Source organism: Barbus barbus (assembly GCF_936440315.1).
Source record: "Barbus barbus genome assembly, chromosome: 43".
Classification (NCBI taxonomy): Eukaryota; Metazoa; Chordata; class Actinopteri; order Cypriniformes; family Cyprinidae; genus Barbus; species Barbus barbus.
Genome location: NC_136721.1, coordinates 13,990,623 through 14,010,326, shown reverse-complemented (window position 1 = coordinate 14,010,326; position 19,704 = coordinate 13,990,623). Strand labels below are relative to the sequence as shown.

At 36.5% G+C, this 19,704-nt stretch overlaps 1 protein-coding gene across 1 annotated transcript in view; it reads right to left on the bottom strand.

Moving 5' to 3' along the window:
- LOC306861962 (unconventional myosin-Vb-like) overlaps positions 1–19,704 on the bottom strand; it is a 63,225-nt gene that overhangs the window by 12,427 nt on the left and 31,094 nt on the right. Inside the window, exons 8-27 of the mRNA XM_079404517.1 lie at positions 19,355–19,462; positions 19,141–19,250; positions 18,770–19,035; positions 18,370–18,451; positions 16,655–16,795; positions 16,288–16,410; positions 14,572–14,655; positions 10,460–10,606; positions 10,227–10,324; positions 9,263–9,349; positions 8,884–8,995; positions 6,249–6,460; positions 6,006–6,162; positions 5,681–5,920; positions 5,355–5,591; positions 4,190–4,274; positions 2,348–2,493; positions 2,153–2,272; positions 1,912–2,046; positions 931–999 (exon numbers count right to left, since the gene is read on the bottom strand). Coding sequence (XP_079260643.1) covers positions 931–999; positions 1,912–2,046; positions 2,153–2,272; positions 2,348–2,493; positions 4,190–4,274; positions 5,355–5,591; positions 5,681–5,920; positions 6,006–6,162; positions 6,249–6,460; positions 8,884–8,995; positions 9,263–9,349; positions 10,227–10,324; positions 10,460–10,606; positions 14,572–14,655; positions 16,288–16,410; positions 16,655–16,795; positions 18,370–18,451; positions 18,770–19,035; positions 19,141–19,250; positions 19,355–19,462 — 2,759 coding nt within the window. The remainder of the gene's footprint in view (positions 1–930; positions 1,000–1,911; positions 2,047–2,152; positions 2,273–2,347; positions 2,494–4,189; positions 4,275–5,354; positions 5,592–5,680; positions 5,921–6,005; positions 6,163–6,248; positions 6,461–8,883; positions 8,996–9,262; positions 9,350–10,226; positions 10,325–10,459; positions 10,607–14,571; positions 14,656–16,287; positions 16,411–16,654; positions 16,796–18,369; positions 18,452–18,769; positions 19,036–19,140; positions 19,251–19,354; positions 19,463–19,704) is intronic.

Below are 19,704 nucleotides of genomic sequence, written 5' to 3'. Positions count from 1 at the left end.
ATATATACGATATAACATTGTTGTTTTATATATATATATATATATATATATATATATATATATATATATAAATAAAAGGATAGCATATATATGAAAAGTACAGTAAAGAATGTGATTTGAAAGAATTAATAAATATATTTGCATTTATGCATTTAAAATATAATAAATAAATACTATTCATATACATTATTTTTTTACTTCGTTTTGATTTGATGTTTGATTGTGATGCTATCACTATTTTATCTCACGTTATTATGCTGTATAATTTTTTACGGGAAATAAGAGAGTGAGACAATTCAGAGGTAAGAAATTGTTTGTTTCAAAATCTTTAAGGTCAAAAGACTATGTTGAGAAACAGAAAAGTTTAATTGCTTTTGCTTTATATAGTAATTACTTATTGCTTATATTATTTCTAGCCAGACAAAATAAAATAGGGGGTTGAAAGAATAAATTTGATCGCTTTCCTTCCTCTGCTTCTGTGAGTTTTGACTGACTTCTCGATATCAGACCAACAGAGATCTATCAAGAAATCAACTGGACCTTAAAGACAATGCATCCTATTGAACATTCTGTCTATTCCACACAGCTGTGTTTTCATTAATGTCAAATTCAATGTCTACAATACAAAGGCACTTTTCAAAGTTTGTCTGAAAGTTAAAGTGTTTAATTAACAAAATGAAGAATTTGAGAGTTTATGCAAATAGCAGAACAAAAATAAAAGCAAAACATCATCCACGTGCCTTCCTGCCATAGTTCAACTCTCTAAACATGTCTTAAATTTCTGCATCGTTCCACTCACCCACAGTTTAACAGGCAGAGCAACCAGCAGCAGAGTGGCCCCAGTGCAGAACAAATCAATAAGCACCAAGACCGACATTTGACTGGAGGCAGAGCAGCATGATCATTACACTGAGCTTGACTGACTCTTACCTTCAGACTGTTGTAGGCCAGGTCTGCGTTTATATCGTCCTCTGACGTGGAGCTCTTGGGCTCATTTCCCTATAAGATAAAAGAATGAAAAGAAAAAAAAAAATGTAAACACATGCTGACTGATAAAGCAGAGGACCATGCTGTTGCAAGTCCAGATGAGGGAACATCAGAAAAGATAACTGGTGTTTATGACCGGCCGGCTATGTGAAGTGACATACTGCCAATTCGTGCTCTGCATTTAACCCATCCAACGTGCACACACACAGCAGTGAACACACACACACACCGTGAACATACACCCGGAGCAGTGGGCAGACATTTATGCTGCGGCGCCAGGGGAGCAGTTGGGGGTTCGGTGCCTTGCTCAAGGGCACCTCAGTCGTGGTATTGAGGGTGGAGAGAGCGCTGGACATTCACTCCCCCCACCTACAATCCCTGCCGACCCGAGACTCGACCCCGCAACCTTTGGATTACGAGTCCGACTCTCTAACCATTAGACCACGACTTCCAGGTTACATGTTGTAACCTACGGCCAAAAAGTGGGAAATGTTCAGCAGTCACTCGGTTTAAGTTCTGTTGCTAAAACTGTCATAAGAACATAAGAGAACAGTATCAACATAGCAATCAGCAAATCTGGATTATTTAAGATTACTTTTATTAACGCATTCATTCACTACCTCAAAAACCCTATCAAATGATAAAACAGTCAGTTATCTTTCCTTTGTTGACATATTTCCAGTCAAAGCCAACAGATTCTAGTTTAAATGTCATAAAATATAAAAGTAAAAATATAATTTTAAAATAAACAACAATTACTCTATATATAGTTATTTAATATTTATTTTTATTTTTAAAGTTTTTGTATTTTTATATTCTGTATTTTTTTGTTTAAAACTGTTCTGTATTTTCTATTTTTTGTATTGTTTTGTGGCAACTGTGAGAAGAGTATGAAAGCAGAAAAGACATGACAAATACACATGCCTTGCGTTTGCTCAGTTCCTCAACTTTCTCTAGATTGGTCTGCAGCCTCTTTCTTTCCTGCTCCAGCTCTCGCACACGCTTCTGTAACTTCATGAAAACGCTGAGGTCCGTGGCAGCCTTCTCTATGCCCATCTCCTACAGGAAGACAAAACCAAATTAATGCTCATCCTGAAGTGTCTTTATACAGTTTTCAAAGTCTGCTGCATGTGTTGGCAGATTCATTGAAATACTGTAGCTTTACCTCCACCTGCTGGATGGTGTCATCGGTGTCTCCCACCTCTGACATACTGATGGAGGGGTAGTTGGAGTCTGAGCCCAGACTGCTCTGGTTAGAGGGGTTCCTCCGGTGGCCAGGATGGAACTAGAACCATAAAGATGTTACAGACAACAATAAAAAGCAAATTCCAGAAGTTCAGACTCACTGTCAAAGCGTTACCTTCATGGAGGACATGTCCTCCTGCAGATTTTCATATCTCTGCTCCAGTCTGGAATATTCTTTCACCAGATTCTGATATCGTTGCCTCTCCTCATCCAGTTCAACCTGCAGACGGATCTCTTTCTGAGACACATCGCCTCCCTGACCTGAAAGACAAAACAAAGGCATTCAGTCACAGGAATAAAGCAATGAGCCAGACAACATGCAGCTCCCATTCACCTGTATCAACTTTCACAAGCTGAATATTTCTGTATAACGTGTATGAAAAACATATCTCTCTCATAAATTAGTTTTTTTCTTTCAGCATCTACGGATATGAAAAACTGAAACCTCTTTTGATCCATTTTATTTTACATTCACACTACAGGTTTTGTGTTACCGAGTCCACTTGAATATTATGCAACATAATAGTGATGATGATAACACTTTTATCAATCTTTTATTTATCTTCGGCGATCAATAAAAGATCTTTATTACTCTAATGGAAGACCTTTGAACATCTATGTGTAGGTTACAAAATGTTCTTGATTCTGTAATCTAAATAGAAATAAAATAAGCACATCCTCTGCATTCAAAACGCATATAATAATCAAAACATAACCGCTAACTTAAACCAAACTACTCAACTGTACTCAAAGTTGTAGAGTGTGAAAGCTTCTAATCACATCCTTTCTGAAAGAGCTATCAGATGTATGGCCTTATTAATGAGGAGATAATTATCATACCAAAATAATGGTATAATAAACCTGTGACATTGTTTCCCTTGACCCTTTTATTTGAAGCAGTGACTTGAGGAACAAGTGAAGCTCCATAAAGGCATACTAGAAATATGATAAGACTTCTGTATTTTTTTTAAATGTTCCTTGTTTCTTTTTGTTTTAACCGTTATAGAAATGACAAATAATAATAACAAAGGGGTATTTCATATGTTAAAACTGTTGGTTATCATGAATTTTATCTGATTTATCAATGTCACATGAAAGCTTGATTGTGCCTCCAGCTTTAACCATCCTATTCACATGAATTGCACAAGACTTTTCTTTAAAGGGATAGTTCACCAAAAACGAAAATCCTGTCACCATTTACTCACCCTCATGTTATTCCAAACCTGACTTACTTTCTTCTGTGAAACATGGAAGAAGGTATTCTGAAGAACTGCTTTTTTCCATACAATACAAAATTAATGGGGTCCAAAACAACACTGACTGGACTGCATAGACTTTTTTTGAAGTTTTTTTTGTGCTCAGCAAATGAAAAGGGAGTCATTTGGAATGATATGAGGGTGAGCACATGACAGTCACCGTTATCATTAGTGAAATAACAGACTCTTTAGATTGGCCGAAATAAAGAGCAGAAATCAAACTTCTGAGAGAAAAATTAGTTTCCTACTAAAGACACTATTAACAAAAACTGATGAAACTTGTCGAAACAAATCACAGTATTCATAACAGTCCTTTAAATAGCGTTTTGAACAACTTAAACAGCCTCGACAGCAGAACAGCACTGAGCAAAATATGTGCGGGACAAACTCGTTAAAGCAACATTTAACAAACAGAAAGCGTATTGAGATCAAACCTCGGGTTTCAAATAGCATTCTCGCATGTGAACCGGCTTGATACAATGGTCAGCTTTTAGTTGTGCAGGTAAAGCAGCAGTGTCTCATTCCTCTACTGAAATCCAATGCAGTTTCTGTCTCTCTCGTCCCACTTGTGCACACAGACCCTCTTGTGCATCAAACAAAACCAGCCCAGCCCTCCAGGCAAGCCACACATCCTTTCGCTCCTCATGCGCCTTCCTCCAGATGCTCTGAGTGTGCGTGTGACTCTGAAGCATGAAACTCACCCTGATTGGAGGTCTGGATTCTGCGGTTCATCTCTTCTTTCTCCTTCTTCAAGAGCGTGTTCTCTTTCTCGAGCTCCTCCACCCTCTGCAAAAAAAAAAAGAAAAAAAAAAAGCAAGATTAACTGTAAGCAAGCCAGTTCAGATTATATACAGTGGGGTCCACAAGTTAAATATTATTTATTTATTTATTTATAAATTAGATTATCAGCATATCAATTTGAGTGAAAAGTTGAATTAAAATGATAATTATTTCAAACCGTCTTATTTGATATGTCCCTTTTTGTGCATATACTGATATACCTTTCTGTTTAAAAGTTTGGGGTCAACAAGATTATTTTCAAAGAAATTAATACTTTTGTCTGTAAATGGCATCTAAACGTATCAAGGTTTCAATAAAATATTAAGCAGCACAACTCTTTTCAACACTGACAATAATTAGATGTTTCTTGAGTATCAAATCAGTATATTAGAGTGATTTCAGAAGGATCGTGTGACACTGAAGACTGGAGTAACGGCTACTAAAAATTCAGCTTTACCAACAAAGAAATAAATGACATTTTAAAAATTTCAATTCCAAATACAAAAACTGTTATTTTTAATTGTAAAAATATTACTGTTTACTGTATTTTTGATCAAATAAATGCAGCCTTAGTAAGCATTTGAGACTTTCACAAACATTAAAAATGTTATGATCCCAAACTTTTGAATTGTAGTATAAACACGTCTATAACAAGAAAGAAAAGAAAAACAAAAAAAAAGCATAAACTTAAAAACTACTTGAGTGCATCACAATAGCACTGATATTTTAAGTCATTACTATAATTTAAATGTATCATTTTTAACTCTTACCATCAAAACATGAGAGAGATGATGGTCACATTAAAGACATACTAGCTGATTATTCCATTTCAAAAGACCTTTTGTGAGCTGGTCAAACCTCTTAAACAATTTCCATGCATTATTAACTTTGCTTGTGCATGACAGACATTAGTTATGTAACAGCTGCCCTGTTAAGAGTCTATTTAAGAGTCTATGCATTGACCTATTTTTCTATTTACCCTCGGCCATTTCAAATGATGTAGACATATGAAAAAATTCTTTGAAATTCATATGAGACAAAGAACATCAACAAACATCAAGTAGTTATCTGAGCATCCTTTCTCACCTGTTCGAGTCCTTGTTTCTCATTGCTGAACTCCTCCTCTATCTTCTTCCTCTGGGTGTGGGCTTCCTGGAGCTCCGCCCTCAACTTCTCAAGCTCTTCCTGCAGTGATGTCACCTGAGTGCCAGCAGTCTGCCGACTGCGCAGAGTCTCCATTTCTTTCTGGAGCTTAGTGACTTCTGATTCCAGAGAAGTGTTAGCAACAACCAGCTGCTCATTCTGAGTTTTATACTCTTTTGACTGTAAAGAAAGAAGATAACTTGTCAGCATCATGTCAGTTCGTTTTGGTGACTCTGTAATCATTCATGCATCCTATTATGCTCCTGTACCTTGTTATCAATCTTCTTCTGGAGCTGCACAATCTTGTTCTCCATTCCAACATTGAGGTTTTTAAAGTGTTCGGCCGAACGGGCCTCTATCTTGAGCTGTTTGAGTTGGCGCTTGGCACGTACGCGGCGGTAGAAACACTGGATGACAATGGCAGCATATCGGGCATGGAGATACTTCTTTCTCACGAGCCAACCACGGACAGTCTTCTGTATGATCATGGCTTTGTGATGGAGCAGGAACTGAAAAGACAGAAAATGCAGCTTAAAACTGTGCTTTAAAGAAACACGAAGAGTGTGAAATAAAAGATAAAGTGCTGTACAGTACCTCCTGATATAACCTGCGTATGAACATGCCCCGGGCAAACGCTTGAATGGTGATCACAGCCCGACGGGTCCTCAGATACTCCCGTCGAACTCGCACCATCCGGTACTGCTTCTGACAAATAAGTGCTGCTCGGGTCTGGCGAAGCATCTCTGCATATCTGAGAGATAATGAGAGAACAAGAGCCATAAGTAGTGAAAAACGTGCCAGTGAAGTTCAATCTAAGCCCTCTACTCAAACATTCACCTGCGTGCCAAATAACCCCGGCCGTATCTCTGCAGAGTGATAGCAGACTTGCGGATCTTGCGGTACTGAATTCTCTGCAGCCATCCTCGCACGGTCTTCTGGATCTTAATGCAGGCAAAGCGGAACTTATCAGCTCGGAGCTTCTCCAGATAGGCCACCTGTCCTGCCCTGAAGAAAATCTTTGTCTTTCCAAACTGGAACTTATCTGGGTCCTGAAGGACAGAGGAAGAGTCACAATTAACAGGTTTATTCATGATAAATATCTTTGAAAAAACATTACAAATAATTCTCATGTAGGAGAAGGCAAATATTTAACCCCTGAGCATTGCCCATGTGTCCAAAATGCTATTTTGGACAAGCAGTAAGTGTAAAAATGACAAGTTGTTAATAAAACTGCATTTATTGAGATAAATATACTACCATTCAAAAGTAAGATTTTTTTTCATGTTTTTGTGTCTCTTATGCTCATCGAGTCTACATTTATTTGGCAAAAATACAGTAGAAACAGTAATATTATGAAATATTACTACAATTTAAAATAATTTTAATATGTAACTTTAACTTTAATTTTAAATGTAAAATTTAATATTTAAATGTATTTATGTGATGGCAAAGTGGGCTGAATATCCAGCATCATTACTCCAGTATTCAGTGTCACATGATCCTTAAGAAATCATTCTAATGCTGATTTGGTGTTCAAGAAACATTTGATTATTATTATCAAAAAAAAAAAAAAAGTTGTGCTGCTGAACATATTTGTGGTAACCATGATACACAGTATTTTTTTCAGTTCAAAAGAACACTATTTATTTGATACATACATACACACACAGTATATATATATTGACAGTATATTGTGTAAATATAAAGATATTTACACAACTATCAATACTTTGTCGGGCCACCCTTAGCCTTAATGGCAGCCTGTAGTCTCCTGGGCATGCTGTCAACCAGGTTCATGAAAGCCTGAATTTCAATTTTTTCCATTACTTGGTCTGAATAATTTTTGGTCTCACTTTTGTATAAATTTTACTGGTAGTCCACTGTATCAAGAATTTTTGGGTATAATTTGTCACAGTTTACTTTATTTTGCTATCCTCAGTTACTTAAATTAACTATAGTGTCCTGCACCCACTAGTAAAAAAAAAATAAAAAATAAAAAATTATATCTGGTCTCTGAATAATTTTTGGTTTGACTGTATATCCTTCGGTTATTTTTCACACTTAATTATGCCCATTAAAATGTAATTTACAATTTTTTGTTACTTTCACTGTTAATTTTTTATTTATTTATTTGCTCTATGGTACATCATCTTAAATAGCATTAGAGCTGCTCCATTGCAGCGGCTCAGTGCTGTAACCACGCTTTTTGCTGTAATTATGCAGGGAACCACTCGTTATAAATCAATCATTTTCAGATATAGAATTTTTATTTTTTTTTCATCTGAAACATTTAGATTTCAAAGCCATATAATTGCAGAAACACGCATGAAGCAAGGAAAACACGCACAGCGCGCGCACTTATGTGTACCGGAGCAGATGAAACGGACAAGTACAGAACAGCCTAGCGCATTTCACACAGGCTGATAGTTTCACTTGTGTTTCACTCGTGTTCAATGCTTAAGGTTAAAAATAAATGATGTTTAAAGTGAATGAATGCCCCTATATGTTGTCATATATTTACGATTTAGTTTTAATTCAAATGATGCGTGCTGAGCGAACATCAATAAAGATCACACCACAGAAGTGCGCGCGCGCTCTCTCTATCTCTCTCTCCCTACTGTTAAGTAACTTGTGCATTGTTTTACTTACTCGTTTTTGACATTTCCGACCGAAGTACAAACTTTCCAGTGATATCTGTGAGAAAGGGATATTCACTCGACAAGCTCGCGCATCTGCGCCGCCGCGCGCTGGATCCACTCAGCATGTTTTGCTTATCAGCTTGCTCACATCAGCTATACAGGCATTAATACTGAATGTTTAACATTATATTCATTGCATGTACATTTTTAGACATCCTTAATCTCTAATAACTACATTCTGCTGTCTGTTTTTCTGTTGTTGGTGTTTCTTTGTCTGAATATGGCACTGATCACATGAGTGGTATAGGCGTTTATTATCGGGGCATTTGAACGAATACGAGTACATGAGCTCAGTATCGACCCGATACCAGTATCGGTGCATCCCTAATATATATATATATATATATATATATATATATATATATATATATATATATATATATATATATATATATATATATATATATAATAACACATACACACTTTTGATGAATTTAATGCAATTTAATTTCTTTAAAAAAAAACACTTACAGAGCCAAAGCTTTCAATCAGAATATATGTTAGAAATGTTAGAAATATTTACAAAATATTTTAATTTCTAGGATAAGAATATGTTTTGAGCTCATTTAGTTTTCTAAAACAGTACCATGGTAATAGATGGCACACGGATAGTTTTAGATGGCAATGGCATAGTAATAAATAAAAGTACAAGGTAGTTCAAAATTGCTGTGGTAAATGTCCGGACAAACATTGTATAACCACAATACCAGGATGAGAGTGAGCACTATGCATACAACTTGCATTTGAGTCATTTCTAGCCATGGTAGTCTTACCTTTATCAAGGTCTCCAGCAGGTTCTTACAAACCTGCTTCTTATCCCCAATGGTCATGTCCTTCTTTGTCATAAGCACACGATATCTGCTGAAGAAATCTGGATAGGTCCACCTAAGAAATGACATCAGATGTGACAAGGAAAAGCATTTTAAATAAACTTGTATTTGTGGTTTGATATAGTTATATAATTTCCAATGTTATTATAAGTTATATAAATAGTTATATAATTTCCAATGATTAGTAAGAATACATGAGGTTATGCATGTATATATATGAAGTACCAAAATTCTTGACTACCGTCTTGCTTGAAAGCATAAAACAAGAGCCCCATGTCTACCCTGCCCTGAAGCCCTATAAAGGAATCTGTAGATCCGTTACCTGGATGGATAGCCGGCGGCACTGATGCGGATGGTCTCCAGAACTCCACATGCTCGCAGTTGCTGAACAGCTCTTCTAGAATCAAACCTACAGAAGGCAAGAGAGCAATCGAGGAGTGAGGAATCTTTGTGAAAACCAACGTAAGAAGATTCTAAACTAGGAACATCTGGGTACAAAAAGTGAGCATGTCACACCACAAGAGATTTGGGGTGTTATCTAGACCTACCGGATCTTTTTTTTGAGCATAGAGCACATCTCCTGTGAGAGAGGCATTGGGAGACTGCAGTCCGCTCAGGGACTGGAGGCTATCTGACTCAGAACTCTGTGACTGTGTGTTCACAACCTTAAGAGCATGTGACTGACAAAACCCTCTCAATTTAGCATCCTTGAAGGAGCTTTTGTGTTCCGAATTTACAGAGGACACAAACAGAGCAAAACAAGACCCAATCCTTTCTTAGAAATGTGAACTTCACAAAACAATAAGCAAATAAATACATTTAATATGATAGACTAAAGATGAATATGGTGTAACACATTAAAAAGCTGACAAGTACTATATAAGATAGAAACATTTCTTTTTATTACAGTATTTGGAACAGACTAGTCAATATTACATCAGGTTTTCATTCACCTCAAACATTTCATGGAAAAATAATTAACAAAAGTGTTAAATCAGCTAGTACTTTGCAGATGGGGGCCACTTCTACTGATTTCCATGACAGAAAACTAGGTTTAATTATAGTTTATATAACCTTATCGGCTAATTCTTAGAGGAGCTTTGATGTCTGATTGTTGGAGGAAACTTACGGTGCATTTGAGGTCGATCAAACATCTCTGTACCAGCATGACTCTAATGTTCTCTGGCAGCTTAAATGAATTTGCTGTATACCTCTCTATTTATAGGCAAGATAAACTAGATAAGTACTAATGGATGGATAAGACGAAGACAAAAGACCAAACTTACACAAAGGATTCCTTTAAATCATTGGGTTTAATGCAGCGCACATAATGAGGGGTGGTAGCATTGAGCGTTTCCATCAGAAGATGTAGAGAGTTCCTGAACTGTGAAAAGGAAAAAGTTAAAAAAAATGTCTTCATTATGTTACGCACCTCATCTTTATAATAAACAGAGTTTCAGTGGATCCACTGTCCAGCATAAATACCGACCTAAAACTGGCCTCTGACACCAAGTCTCACCTGGGTCCCCACAGTTTTCCTGTGCTCTCGGTTGTGGCCTTTTGGAATTGGTTTGGCAGCCCGGACGTTGATCTTGGAGCTCTTGCTGGTGGCTGAGGGAGGACCAGCACCTTTACCATCGTGGAAGAGATCCGCAACCAGCTGGAACTGTACCAAAAAATAAAAAATAAAATATTGAAAAGTGAAAGTGTTCAAAACAAACCAAAAAAGAAAAAAAAGAAAAAACCAAAACATTATATTTATAAATATATTTTGTAGAGGCACAAGAATATTAATACATTTGATTATATAAGCGTCACATGAAGAAATCTTGACTGCTTGACTACAGCTTTCCATTGATATTACAGATGCATCACACCTTACATAAGAAACATACGAACCCCAGTTGTTGTTTTTTTAATTCTAGCTAGACTAGCGTAAAATTTGTATTCAACTGCAGCAGCACTTCAAAGCACATTTGGAAGCCCTTTCAAATCCACTCCCTAAGCATCCACCGCAAGGCAGGTACACAGTGTTTCAATGCATCCCTAATACCATGATCCTGCCAAGATTCAGGGCTCTAAGACAGAATACAGATGATATCATTAAACTGCTGTCGCTGTAAGTCTGATACAGTAGGATGACACTGATAAACAGATGCTGGACCAGACACTAAACACAAATTAAAGGTGTGGACAGCAATGGTATCCTGAGTTGAACAGGGTTGGAAAAAGAACTGGGAAGTTCCATTTAAATTCAAATAATTTGTTACAAGTTAAACTAAAAATTACGGTAACACTTTAGTATAGTGACCAATTCTCACTATTAATTAGTTGCTTATTAGCATGCCTATTATTAATATATTGGCTGTTTTAGTACTTATAAAGCACATATTCTGCATGGCCATATTCTATATCCCTTAGCCTACCCAATACCTAAACTTAACAACTACCGTACTATTAATAAGCAGCAAATTAGGAGTTTATAGGCCTTTATCACAGTCCGTGTGTCGTCACGTCCGGCTCCGATTAGTAGCGTAAAGGAATTTCCGCTTGCTTTATTGTCAATGGACAGACTCCAGTTTTGTGAAGAAAATTAAACTAACGTTAAACGCAATAAATGTCAATGTTAAAACTGCGTATTATACAGATTCCATACCATGTATGTCATCCTTCATTTTAATGTGTAACATTAGCCTCTCTGAGCGACGCAACAGTCAGCTCTGCCGGTCAGATTAATGAAGAGCACACACTGCCCGAAGGTGCAGGAGTTTTGGAAAGAGGTGGCTATATTTATTTTCCAGATGATATCTATAAATCTACCCATGAAACCTGAAATTTTTATTTTGGGAATTATTCCTGAAAATACTGTTCACATAGCAGTTCTCATAAACTTTTTGTAATATTTTAGTATACTTCAAGCAAAGCGTCTGATAGCTCTGTACTGGAAGAAAGTGGAAAGGCCGTCTATTGTACAGTGGATCAATAACATGTCTTTCTGTTTAGCAATGGAAAAGATAACATATGTTAATAGGTAAACTTTCTTCTTTTGAGAAAATTTGGGCACCCTTTATATCTTTTATCTCAAATTCGGATTTTGGCAATGTACTGAATGAGACCAGAGAAGAAAAGATAACTTGACATTTGACATATACCCCCAAACAGATTTATTTAAATAAACCACTGTTGAATATTGATTTTGTGTATGCCTTCTACGCATGTTTTGGATTTCCAGCTTCTTCCTATTGTATTACTGTCTGGAATAACCTGTGTTACTATTTAAAATAACCTGTGGGTTTGTTTTTTTTGTGTTGTGTTTTTTCATATGAAAAGATGTAACTACATTATTGTTGTACTACATTTACTACTTTGTAATATCTTGTTACATCTCAATAAACAGATTGTTAAAAAAAAAAAAAAAAAAAAAAAAAAAATGAAGAGCACGCAGCTCAAGTTACTGCCAGAGGAATACTCGGACTGATTTAATTTTATTTTTAATTATTTTTGAATTATATTTATTGTGATTAACCTCCCGCTCTTGTTCACAGTATAATATTCAATTGTTGCACGCAATCACAGAGAAAAACTCGATTAAGATGATCAAACGTATTTTTAATTATCGTCTATGGGTTGAAAATATTTTTTTATTTGGAATATTCAATTTGATGCAATTATAGAAGATTGCAGCATAAAGTGAGCGCGTGAAAAAATGTGAGCATTATGTTTAATACAGCAAGTTTGCCCTAAACCTTTAATTTAATCCTTCTATACAGCCTTTAGTCATAATTAATGTTTTAAGCTTTGGCTAATTCTAATGCTTATTAGATATGTTGTTTGTATAGTTTTCTCGCTGTTCTGTAACAAAATAAGGTGATCAGACAGTGAAGAACTGCCTATACACAAACAGTATGCCTTGCGCGCTCCTGTTAAAGTTATGAAATACGCATCAGAATATCGTGACAACATATTCCTTGGTTTCATAATACTCAATTAATTGTTGTAAACTGAGATTGGTGTCTTTAGAAGACGTATAAGTGCTGAATTCTACATAATCCACATCAATGCCGTGCTATGGGCACAGCCATTGATAGAGGCTGCAGCGGAAGTTCTTTTACGCTACTATTTGAATCTTCCGCTTTTCGAACGCGGAAGTGTGATAAAGGCCTATAGAGGCAAAAGTCATAGCTAATGGTTTGTTAATAGCGAGAATTGGACCTTAAAATAAAGTGTGACGAAAATTAAAATTTTAGACTGAAAAGGATTTCATTTGCTGTTTTAAATCAGAAGGACAGACAAAAATATAGTATACTTATAAAGGAATAGTTCAAAACTTTTACTTAGCCTCAGTTGATCCAAAATGTAGATGAGTTTGGTTTTTAATCAAAACAGATTCAGAGAAATTCAGTATTACTTTAAAGAAATATGTCAGTGGATTTTGATGTGAAAAGACAACAGGGGATTTATTTATTTTTTCACTGGAGGAAGTGTTATTATGAAGTATGGAGTATTTTGGCCAGAAGTGACGGTTTAAAGCTAAAACATCTTAATAGTGGATTTTTTTTCTTGCAAACAAACAGCTTTTCACTTCACAAAGATGGACTGGACTGGTGTGGATTACTTGTGGATTATTGTGGTGTTTTTATGAGCTGTTTGGACTCTCATTCTGATGGCACCCATTCACTGCAGAGGATCCATTGGCGAGCAAGTGACGTAATGCTATATTTCTCCAAATCTGTTCCGATGAAGAAATAACCTCATCTGTATCTTTGATAGCCTGGCGATTAGTAGATTTTCTGCACTATTTTCATTTTTGGACAAAGTATTCCGATATACATACTCAAAATCGTTTTTTTAAGTGGCAAACAGTGGTAGATGAAATAATTAAGTCATAGACATCACACAGACAAGTCTTTAAAACAGCAAAAGATCATGCAAAATTATTCGACAACCTAATTAATACACATGAGCTAAGCCTTCACTATTTATATCGATAAAACCCCACGACTTTTTAAACCACAAGGAGGGCCCTGCACGATGAGAGCACTGCAGATATCCTGAAGAGAACATAGCTGGGAAATATATTTAAACTTCAGACAGCAGAGCTGAAAACGGTCATCACTTGAGACAAACTGATGTTTAAATTGCACTTCTTCCACAGGGACACCTCATTACAAGAGTCCCAGTGAAAGTTTCATTTTAAAACTCAACACTGTCCTGCAGAGAAGATCTTTAGCTTGTTGATGCTGATGTGCTGCTGTCTACAAATTAACTTATTTCAGATTCCAGTGAATTCTGTTGCTAAGAAACCTCAGGACAAAACACCATGAGAGAGATCAGTATTGACAAAGACAATGGATATACTATTAAATCTCGGTTAAGATGGATCCGGCTGTTCGAGTGATACAGTGCTAGGTGTGGACAAGGTCAGGCCTCTGTTTGCCTGAGAACAGGCCAAAACAGGCCAGAGAGCAAAACATGAGCTAAAGTGTGATTTCAATCTTGCAGACATGAGGAAGCGTGAAGCATAAACAGAGGCTCAGCTGAATGGGGAAGAGTAACATAACTGAGCTGAGCTAAATACACTAAAGGGTAAAAAATATATACAGATATATACAATAAATATACAGTTCTCACCTGACTGGCCTTGAGGATGTTTATCTGCTCCTCATAAACAGTGTCTCTGTTCTTCTCCAGGAAGCCGTCACACTGATATTCGACCTGTCATAATGTCACAAGTGTGATGCATTCATCAGTACCACACTAAAAATAACATAATTTTTGTGCCCCCAAACTGGCATGAAGAAACATCCGCTATTTCTGTTGCATTCATCATGTATTATTAACCAAATCATTTGTGTTGTGTAACACAATTTCACACAAGTTGGGTTTCAGTGAGCCCATCTGCGCAATACACATTTTGCTCATTTCCACAAAAAGTATTTGTCATTTTTTTCAATTTAAATCTGTTAAAGATTTAAAAATGAAAATGGTTTACAGCTTAAAGTGTGAAAAGCCTGCTTTGTTTGTAAAAGAGTTTTAGGAAGTTAAAGGGATAGTTCACCCAAAAATAATAATTCTGTCATTAAAGGGGTCATATGACGTTGCTAAAAAGAATTTGGTGTAATGCAATGTGTTTATGCAGTTTAAGGTTCAAAAAACACATTTTCCACATACCGTACATTATTGTTGCTCCTCTATGCCCCGCCTTTCTGAAACGCGTCAATTTTTACAAAGCTCATCGTTCTGAGAAGCGAGGCTTGCTTTGATTGGCCAGCTATCCAGTGCGTTGTGATTGGCCAAATACCTCAAGTGTGAGACGGAAATGTTACGCCCTTACTGTATTGTGATGCTGTGTCCCGGCGCGACAACACAAAAACAATAAAACCCATTATAAACGAGGCATTTGTTGCATCTAGTGGGGACATAATTACTGATTATAATGACTTATACTGTCTTTAAATATTACCATGTCTGCATTTGTGATCGGAGAAACGACAAGCACTGCTCTACACTGCTCAAAACTCACGTTAGTGGCAAATTCTTTAAATATGAAAACATACTTACAGGCTGTGAGTCAGAAGCACCAGACTGTCCTTGCAAAGTTGGAATTGCCCCACTTTATAGAAACAGCCTTTGTGCAAGCCAGCATTGTAGGTTACCCTTCCAGGTTCAGGAAATAGTCCTCCATAAAATGCGCTGCAAACACTCTAATATTTGGGTAGAACTGTTGTAAATACAACTTAACCACCGATTTTTAGTTGTGTCCTCTTTTGGAAGGCCAAACAAAGTACTTTCTCTTTCACAACGAAACACATCGTCTCCAGGAGTATTGGTGCTGGTGGCAGCAACAATACTACAGCGAGAATAAAAATCACGCCCCCTTTCATTGCATATACACTTGGGCGGTGTTTTGCAAATCTCCCCACGCTGTGACATAGACATGTGGGGGCGTGTTTGAATAAGCCGTTTTAAGTGGGTGTGGTCGAGTCTTAACTTTTATAAAGAATATCTCTTTGGTTTTGAGACTTTAGTCTTTGCAACTTCAGGGATCTTATCTATGCACAAACAGCTTGTAACACTCCAAAGAGAAAGGAAAACTTGAAATCGCATCATATGACCCCTTTAATTCCTCACCCTCATGTCATTCCAAACCCACAAGACCTTTAGTTAATTTTTGGAACAGGAATTAACATTTTTGATGAAATCCAAGAGCTTTCTGACATGAGGGTGATTAATGAATGACAATTTTTATTTTTGGGTGAACTACCCCTTTAATCTCATAGGTTGGGTGAGATTATATCCCTGCCGCATCCTGAGCCCTATAGTGCACTTAATATAAGATGAACAAACCTTATCTGCAAAGTGGACCACAATGAAAGAAGTGTTGGACATCCTGGGCTTTTCGAAATGCCCGCTATTTGAATGCTTGCTGTACAGTTTCTGCACCCAGTTTTGATCCGTTCCTTTAGGCACCTGTCAGATGCAGTAAAGAAAAATACTTTGAACTGCAGGAAAACATTATTTATCTGTTACTTGTAGATGAAATAGCATGATCACACTTTTGAAGCTGCTCTGATTCATACTCAAAAACTTCAAAGAGACAGAGGTCTTTAAATCTAAATGAGACGCTCTGTTCAGAGACCTGTTTAGATAACATGCCTCTCAAATTCTCTATATCATATTCTCAACAACTGTTTTCACTCTGCTCACGACTCACCTTACACTCTTCATCAAGAAGGTCCAGAATACCAAGCTTGGCTTCTATGAGGTCAATGCATGGCTGGTTATCATAGAAATCTATAAGCGTCCAGGGGATCTGCTCCTTCATATACTCTTCTTGCTCCAGTTTAAACACATGCTAAAGAATATATGATGTATATGTATTAGGTAAATGCTTAAAATACATTAAATTTTAAACTAAATACAGGCAAGAGACATGACACAAACACACGGGTCATTCCTGTCGTGCAGTACATTTTCAAACTTTTAAAAAAATTAATGCTTTTGTATTTCTACACCACATAATCTATTTACTTCTGAATGCAATTCTACAATGTAATTGCAATTGTAAATTCTAAAACATCCTGGAACATGATTCATTACGCAACTGGCTTTTGTTATTCAAACTAATAATAAAAAAGACTAATAGGATAGAGAGTGATACTGAAAGCCATTGAAAAGAAAAAACAAACTGATTAGAAAGTGATATAGAAAAACTATAAAATGATTATCAATTAAAACAATATTCCTGAGAAAATTAGTTTCATTCTGGATTATACTTTAAAGGAACACCACTTTTTTTGGAAATAGGCTCATTTTACGACTCCCCTAGAGTTTTACCGTTTTTGAATCCATCCAGCCGATCTCTGGGTCTGGCGGTAGCACTTTTAGCTTAGCTTAGCATAAATCATTGAATCGGATTAGACCATTAGCATTTGGTCATCAAAAATGACCAAAGAGTTTCGATAATTTTCCTATTTAAAGCTTGACTCTTCTGTAGTTACATCGTGTACTAAGACCGACGGAAAATGAAAAGTTCCAATTTTCCAATGATATTACACAGCACCTGAAAGTAGTCCCCAGCTATATCATAACTAGTTACCTAGCTGGGGACTACTTTCAGGCGCTGCATAATATTACGCCTGCTGCACCCATGGTATGGCAGCAAAGTTATGCCAGAATGAGAGTATAGTTCCTAGCCATATTAGCCTCGAAAATCGCAACTTTTCATTTTCCGTCAGACGATGTAACTACAGAAGAGTCAACCTTTAAATAGGAAAGTTATCGAAACTCTTTGGTCATTTTTGAGCGAGATGCTAATGGTCTAATCCGATTCAATGATCTATGCTAAGCTAAGCTAAAAGTGCTACCACCAGACCCGGAGATCGGCTGAATGGATTCAAAAACGGTAAAACTCAACTGTTTAACTCTAGGGAAGTAGTAAAATGAGCCTATTTCCCAAAAAAGTGGAGTGTTCCCTTTAGAAACGTCCAGGATTTTTTTATTGTACACTCAAGAACAAGCCAAAGTAGTATAATTGTTCATTCATTTTTTAAATAATGAAAAATGGTTTTATAATTTTAAAAAGTTGTTATAATTAATAAAAGTTATTATTAAAATAAAACAAAAATCATTTCCACTTAAAATGTGAGAAAAAATTGTAATCATTATTATATTACTTCATCTAATATATTAATACTTATAAATAGTATACGTCTAAATACTGCATGAGTGACACTGAAATTGAAACTAAATAAGACGCTCTGTTCAGAGATCTTACAATTTTTCACAAATCTTTGAATTACTGTAAATTATTCATATTTAAAATATTAAATTAAAAACACATAGCTAAAAATAAAGCTAATGTGATTTTTTTTTTACCTTAAAAATTGAGAATATACATTATGGATCTATTGATAATCTATTACTGACCGAGTTGAACTGTTGCTGTAGTTTCTCATTGGCGTAGTTGATACAGAACTGCTCAAAGCTGTTGATCTCGAATGTTTCAAATCTGTTGGGAGGTGAAGACACATTAACAAAATCAATTCGGTTTCCCTGAAAACAAACTCAACACCTTCTCTGCATCCTATAGCTTGGCACTTCCCTGCTCATTTACTCTAATGCTGATCAATAAGTTCCCCTCTTTGAGGAAGTAATTAGTCCCATGGTCAGAAAGGCTTACAGGCAAATGCTGACTCTAAAAACTCAATACAGTTTCTGCTAAGGGAAGGTCAAAACATAAGACATATTACTCTACTGTCTATAAGAACCAGAAGAGCTAAGTTTCTAAAGCTGTACTTGCATGCCCTCTCATTATCACAAGCATTACCCATAGATATCCAGCACTCCAATGAAGGAGTGCTGTTTGGTGGACGTGTGCAAGGCCTTATTGATGTGCTCCACGATCCAGTCAAAGAGATGGGCGTAAATGTGTTTGGCCAGGGCGTCTCGGGCGTTGACCGCCTGGGCATACGACATGTTCTTCACATAGGTCTCGGCGGTGGTCACCAGCTTCCTGCGGCACAGCCAGTGCTCCATCTGCTCCTGCTCTATACCCAGCAGCCGACAGAAATGATGCAAATGTGTATCATCCCTCTGCAGGTGCAAAAAGAGATTGTAGTGAAGGATAGTCAGCAGTTTAATGCTAATGTGCTAAAATAAATAACATGCATTAAAACACAACATTTGTTGTAGACTTACGTTGATATGGCAGGATTCTCCATCTCTCTCCGTCACAATCCCCACGTTCCCCAGGTGCAAGATGGAGGCAATTACCTTAAAGATACTCATTTGATGGATGTCTTTCACACCTGCACATCACACAGTGTCACCATGATAAATATTTATGTTTGACACTCAGTATGGCTTGTTGCAAAACCTTGGTCATTGTCATATTTATTGCTGTAGTTTTTACCAAGCATTGTAAGAGCCTCTCTTGTCTTCACAAGGTCCTCAGCGTCGTTGACCCCTTCAATAAAAATATTCTCACCGAGAGACGTGTAGGTAAAGTCCTCTGCACTGGCTAAAACATGAGGGTGAATAGACAATTTGAATGAGTAAGAGCTTTTTTTAATGTATTCAACAGGACACATTAAATTAATCAAAAGTGTCATTAAAGAATGACAAAATATTTCTATATTAAATAAATGCTGTTCTACTGAACTTACTATTCATCAGTTAATCCTGAAAATTCTTTTACTTTTTCCACTAAAATATTAAGCTACTGTTTTCAACACTGATAATAATACTAAATGTTTTTTTTAG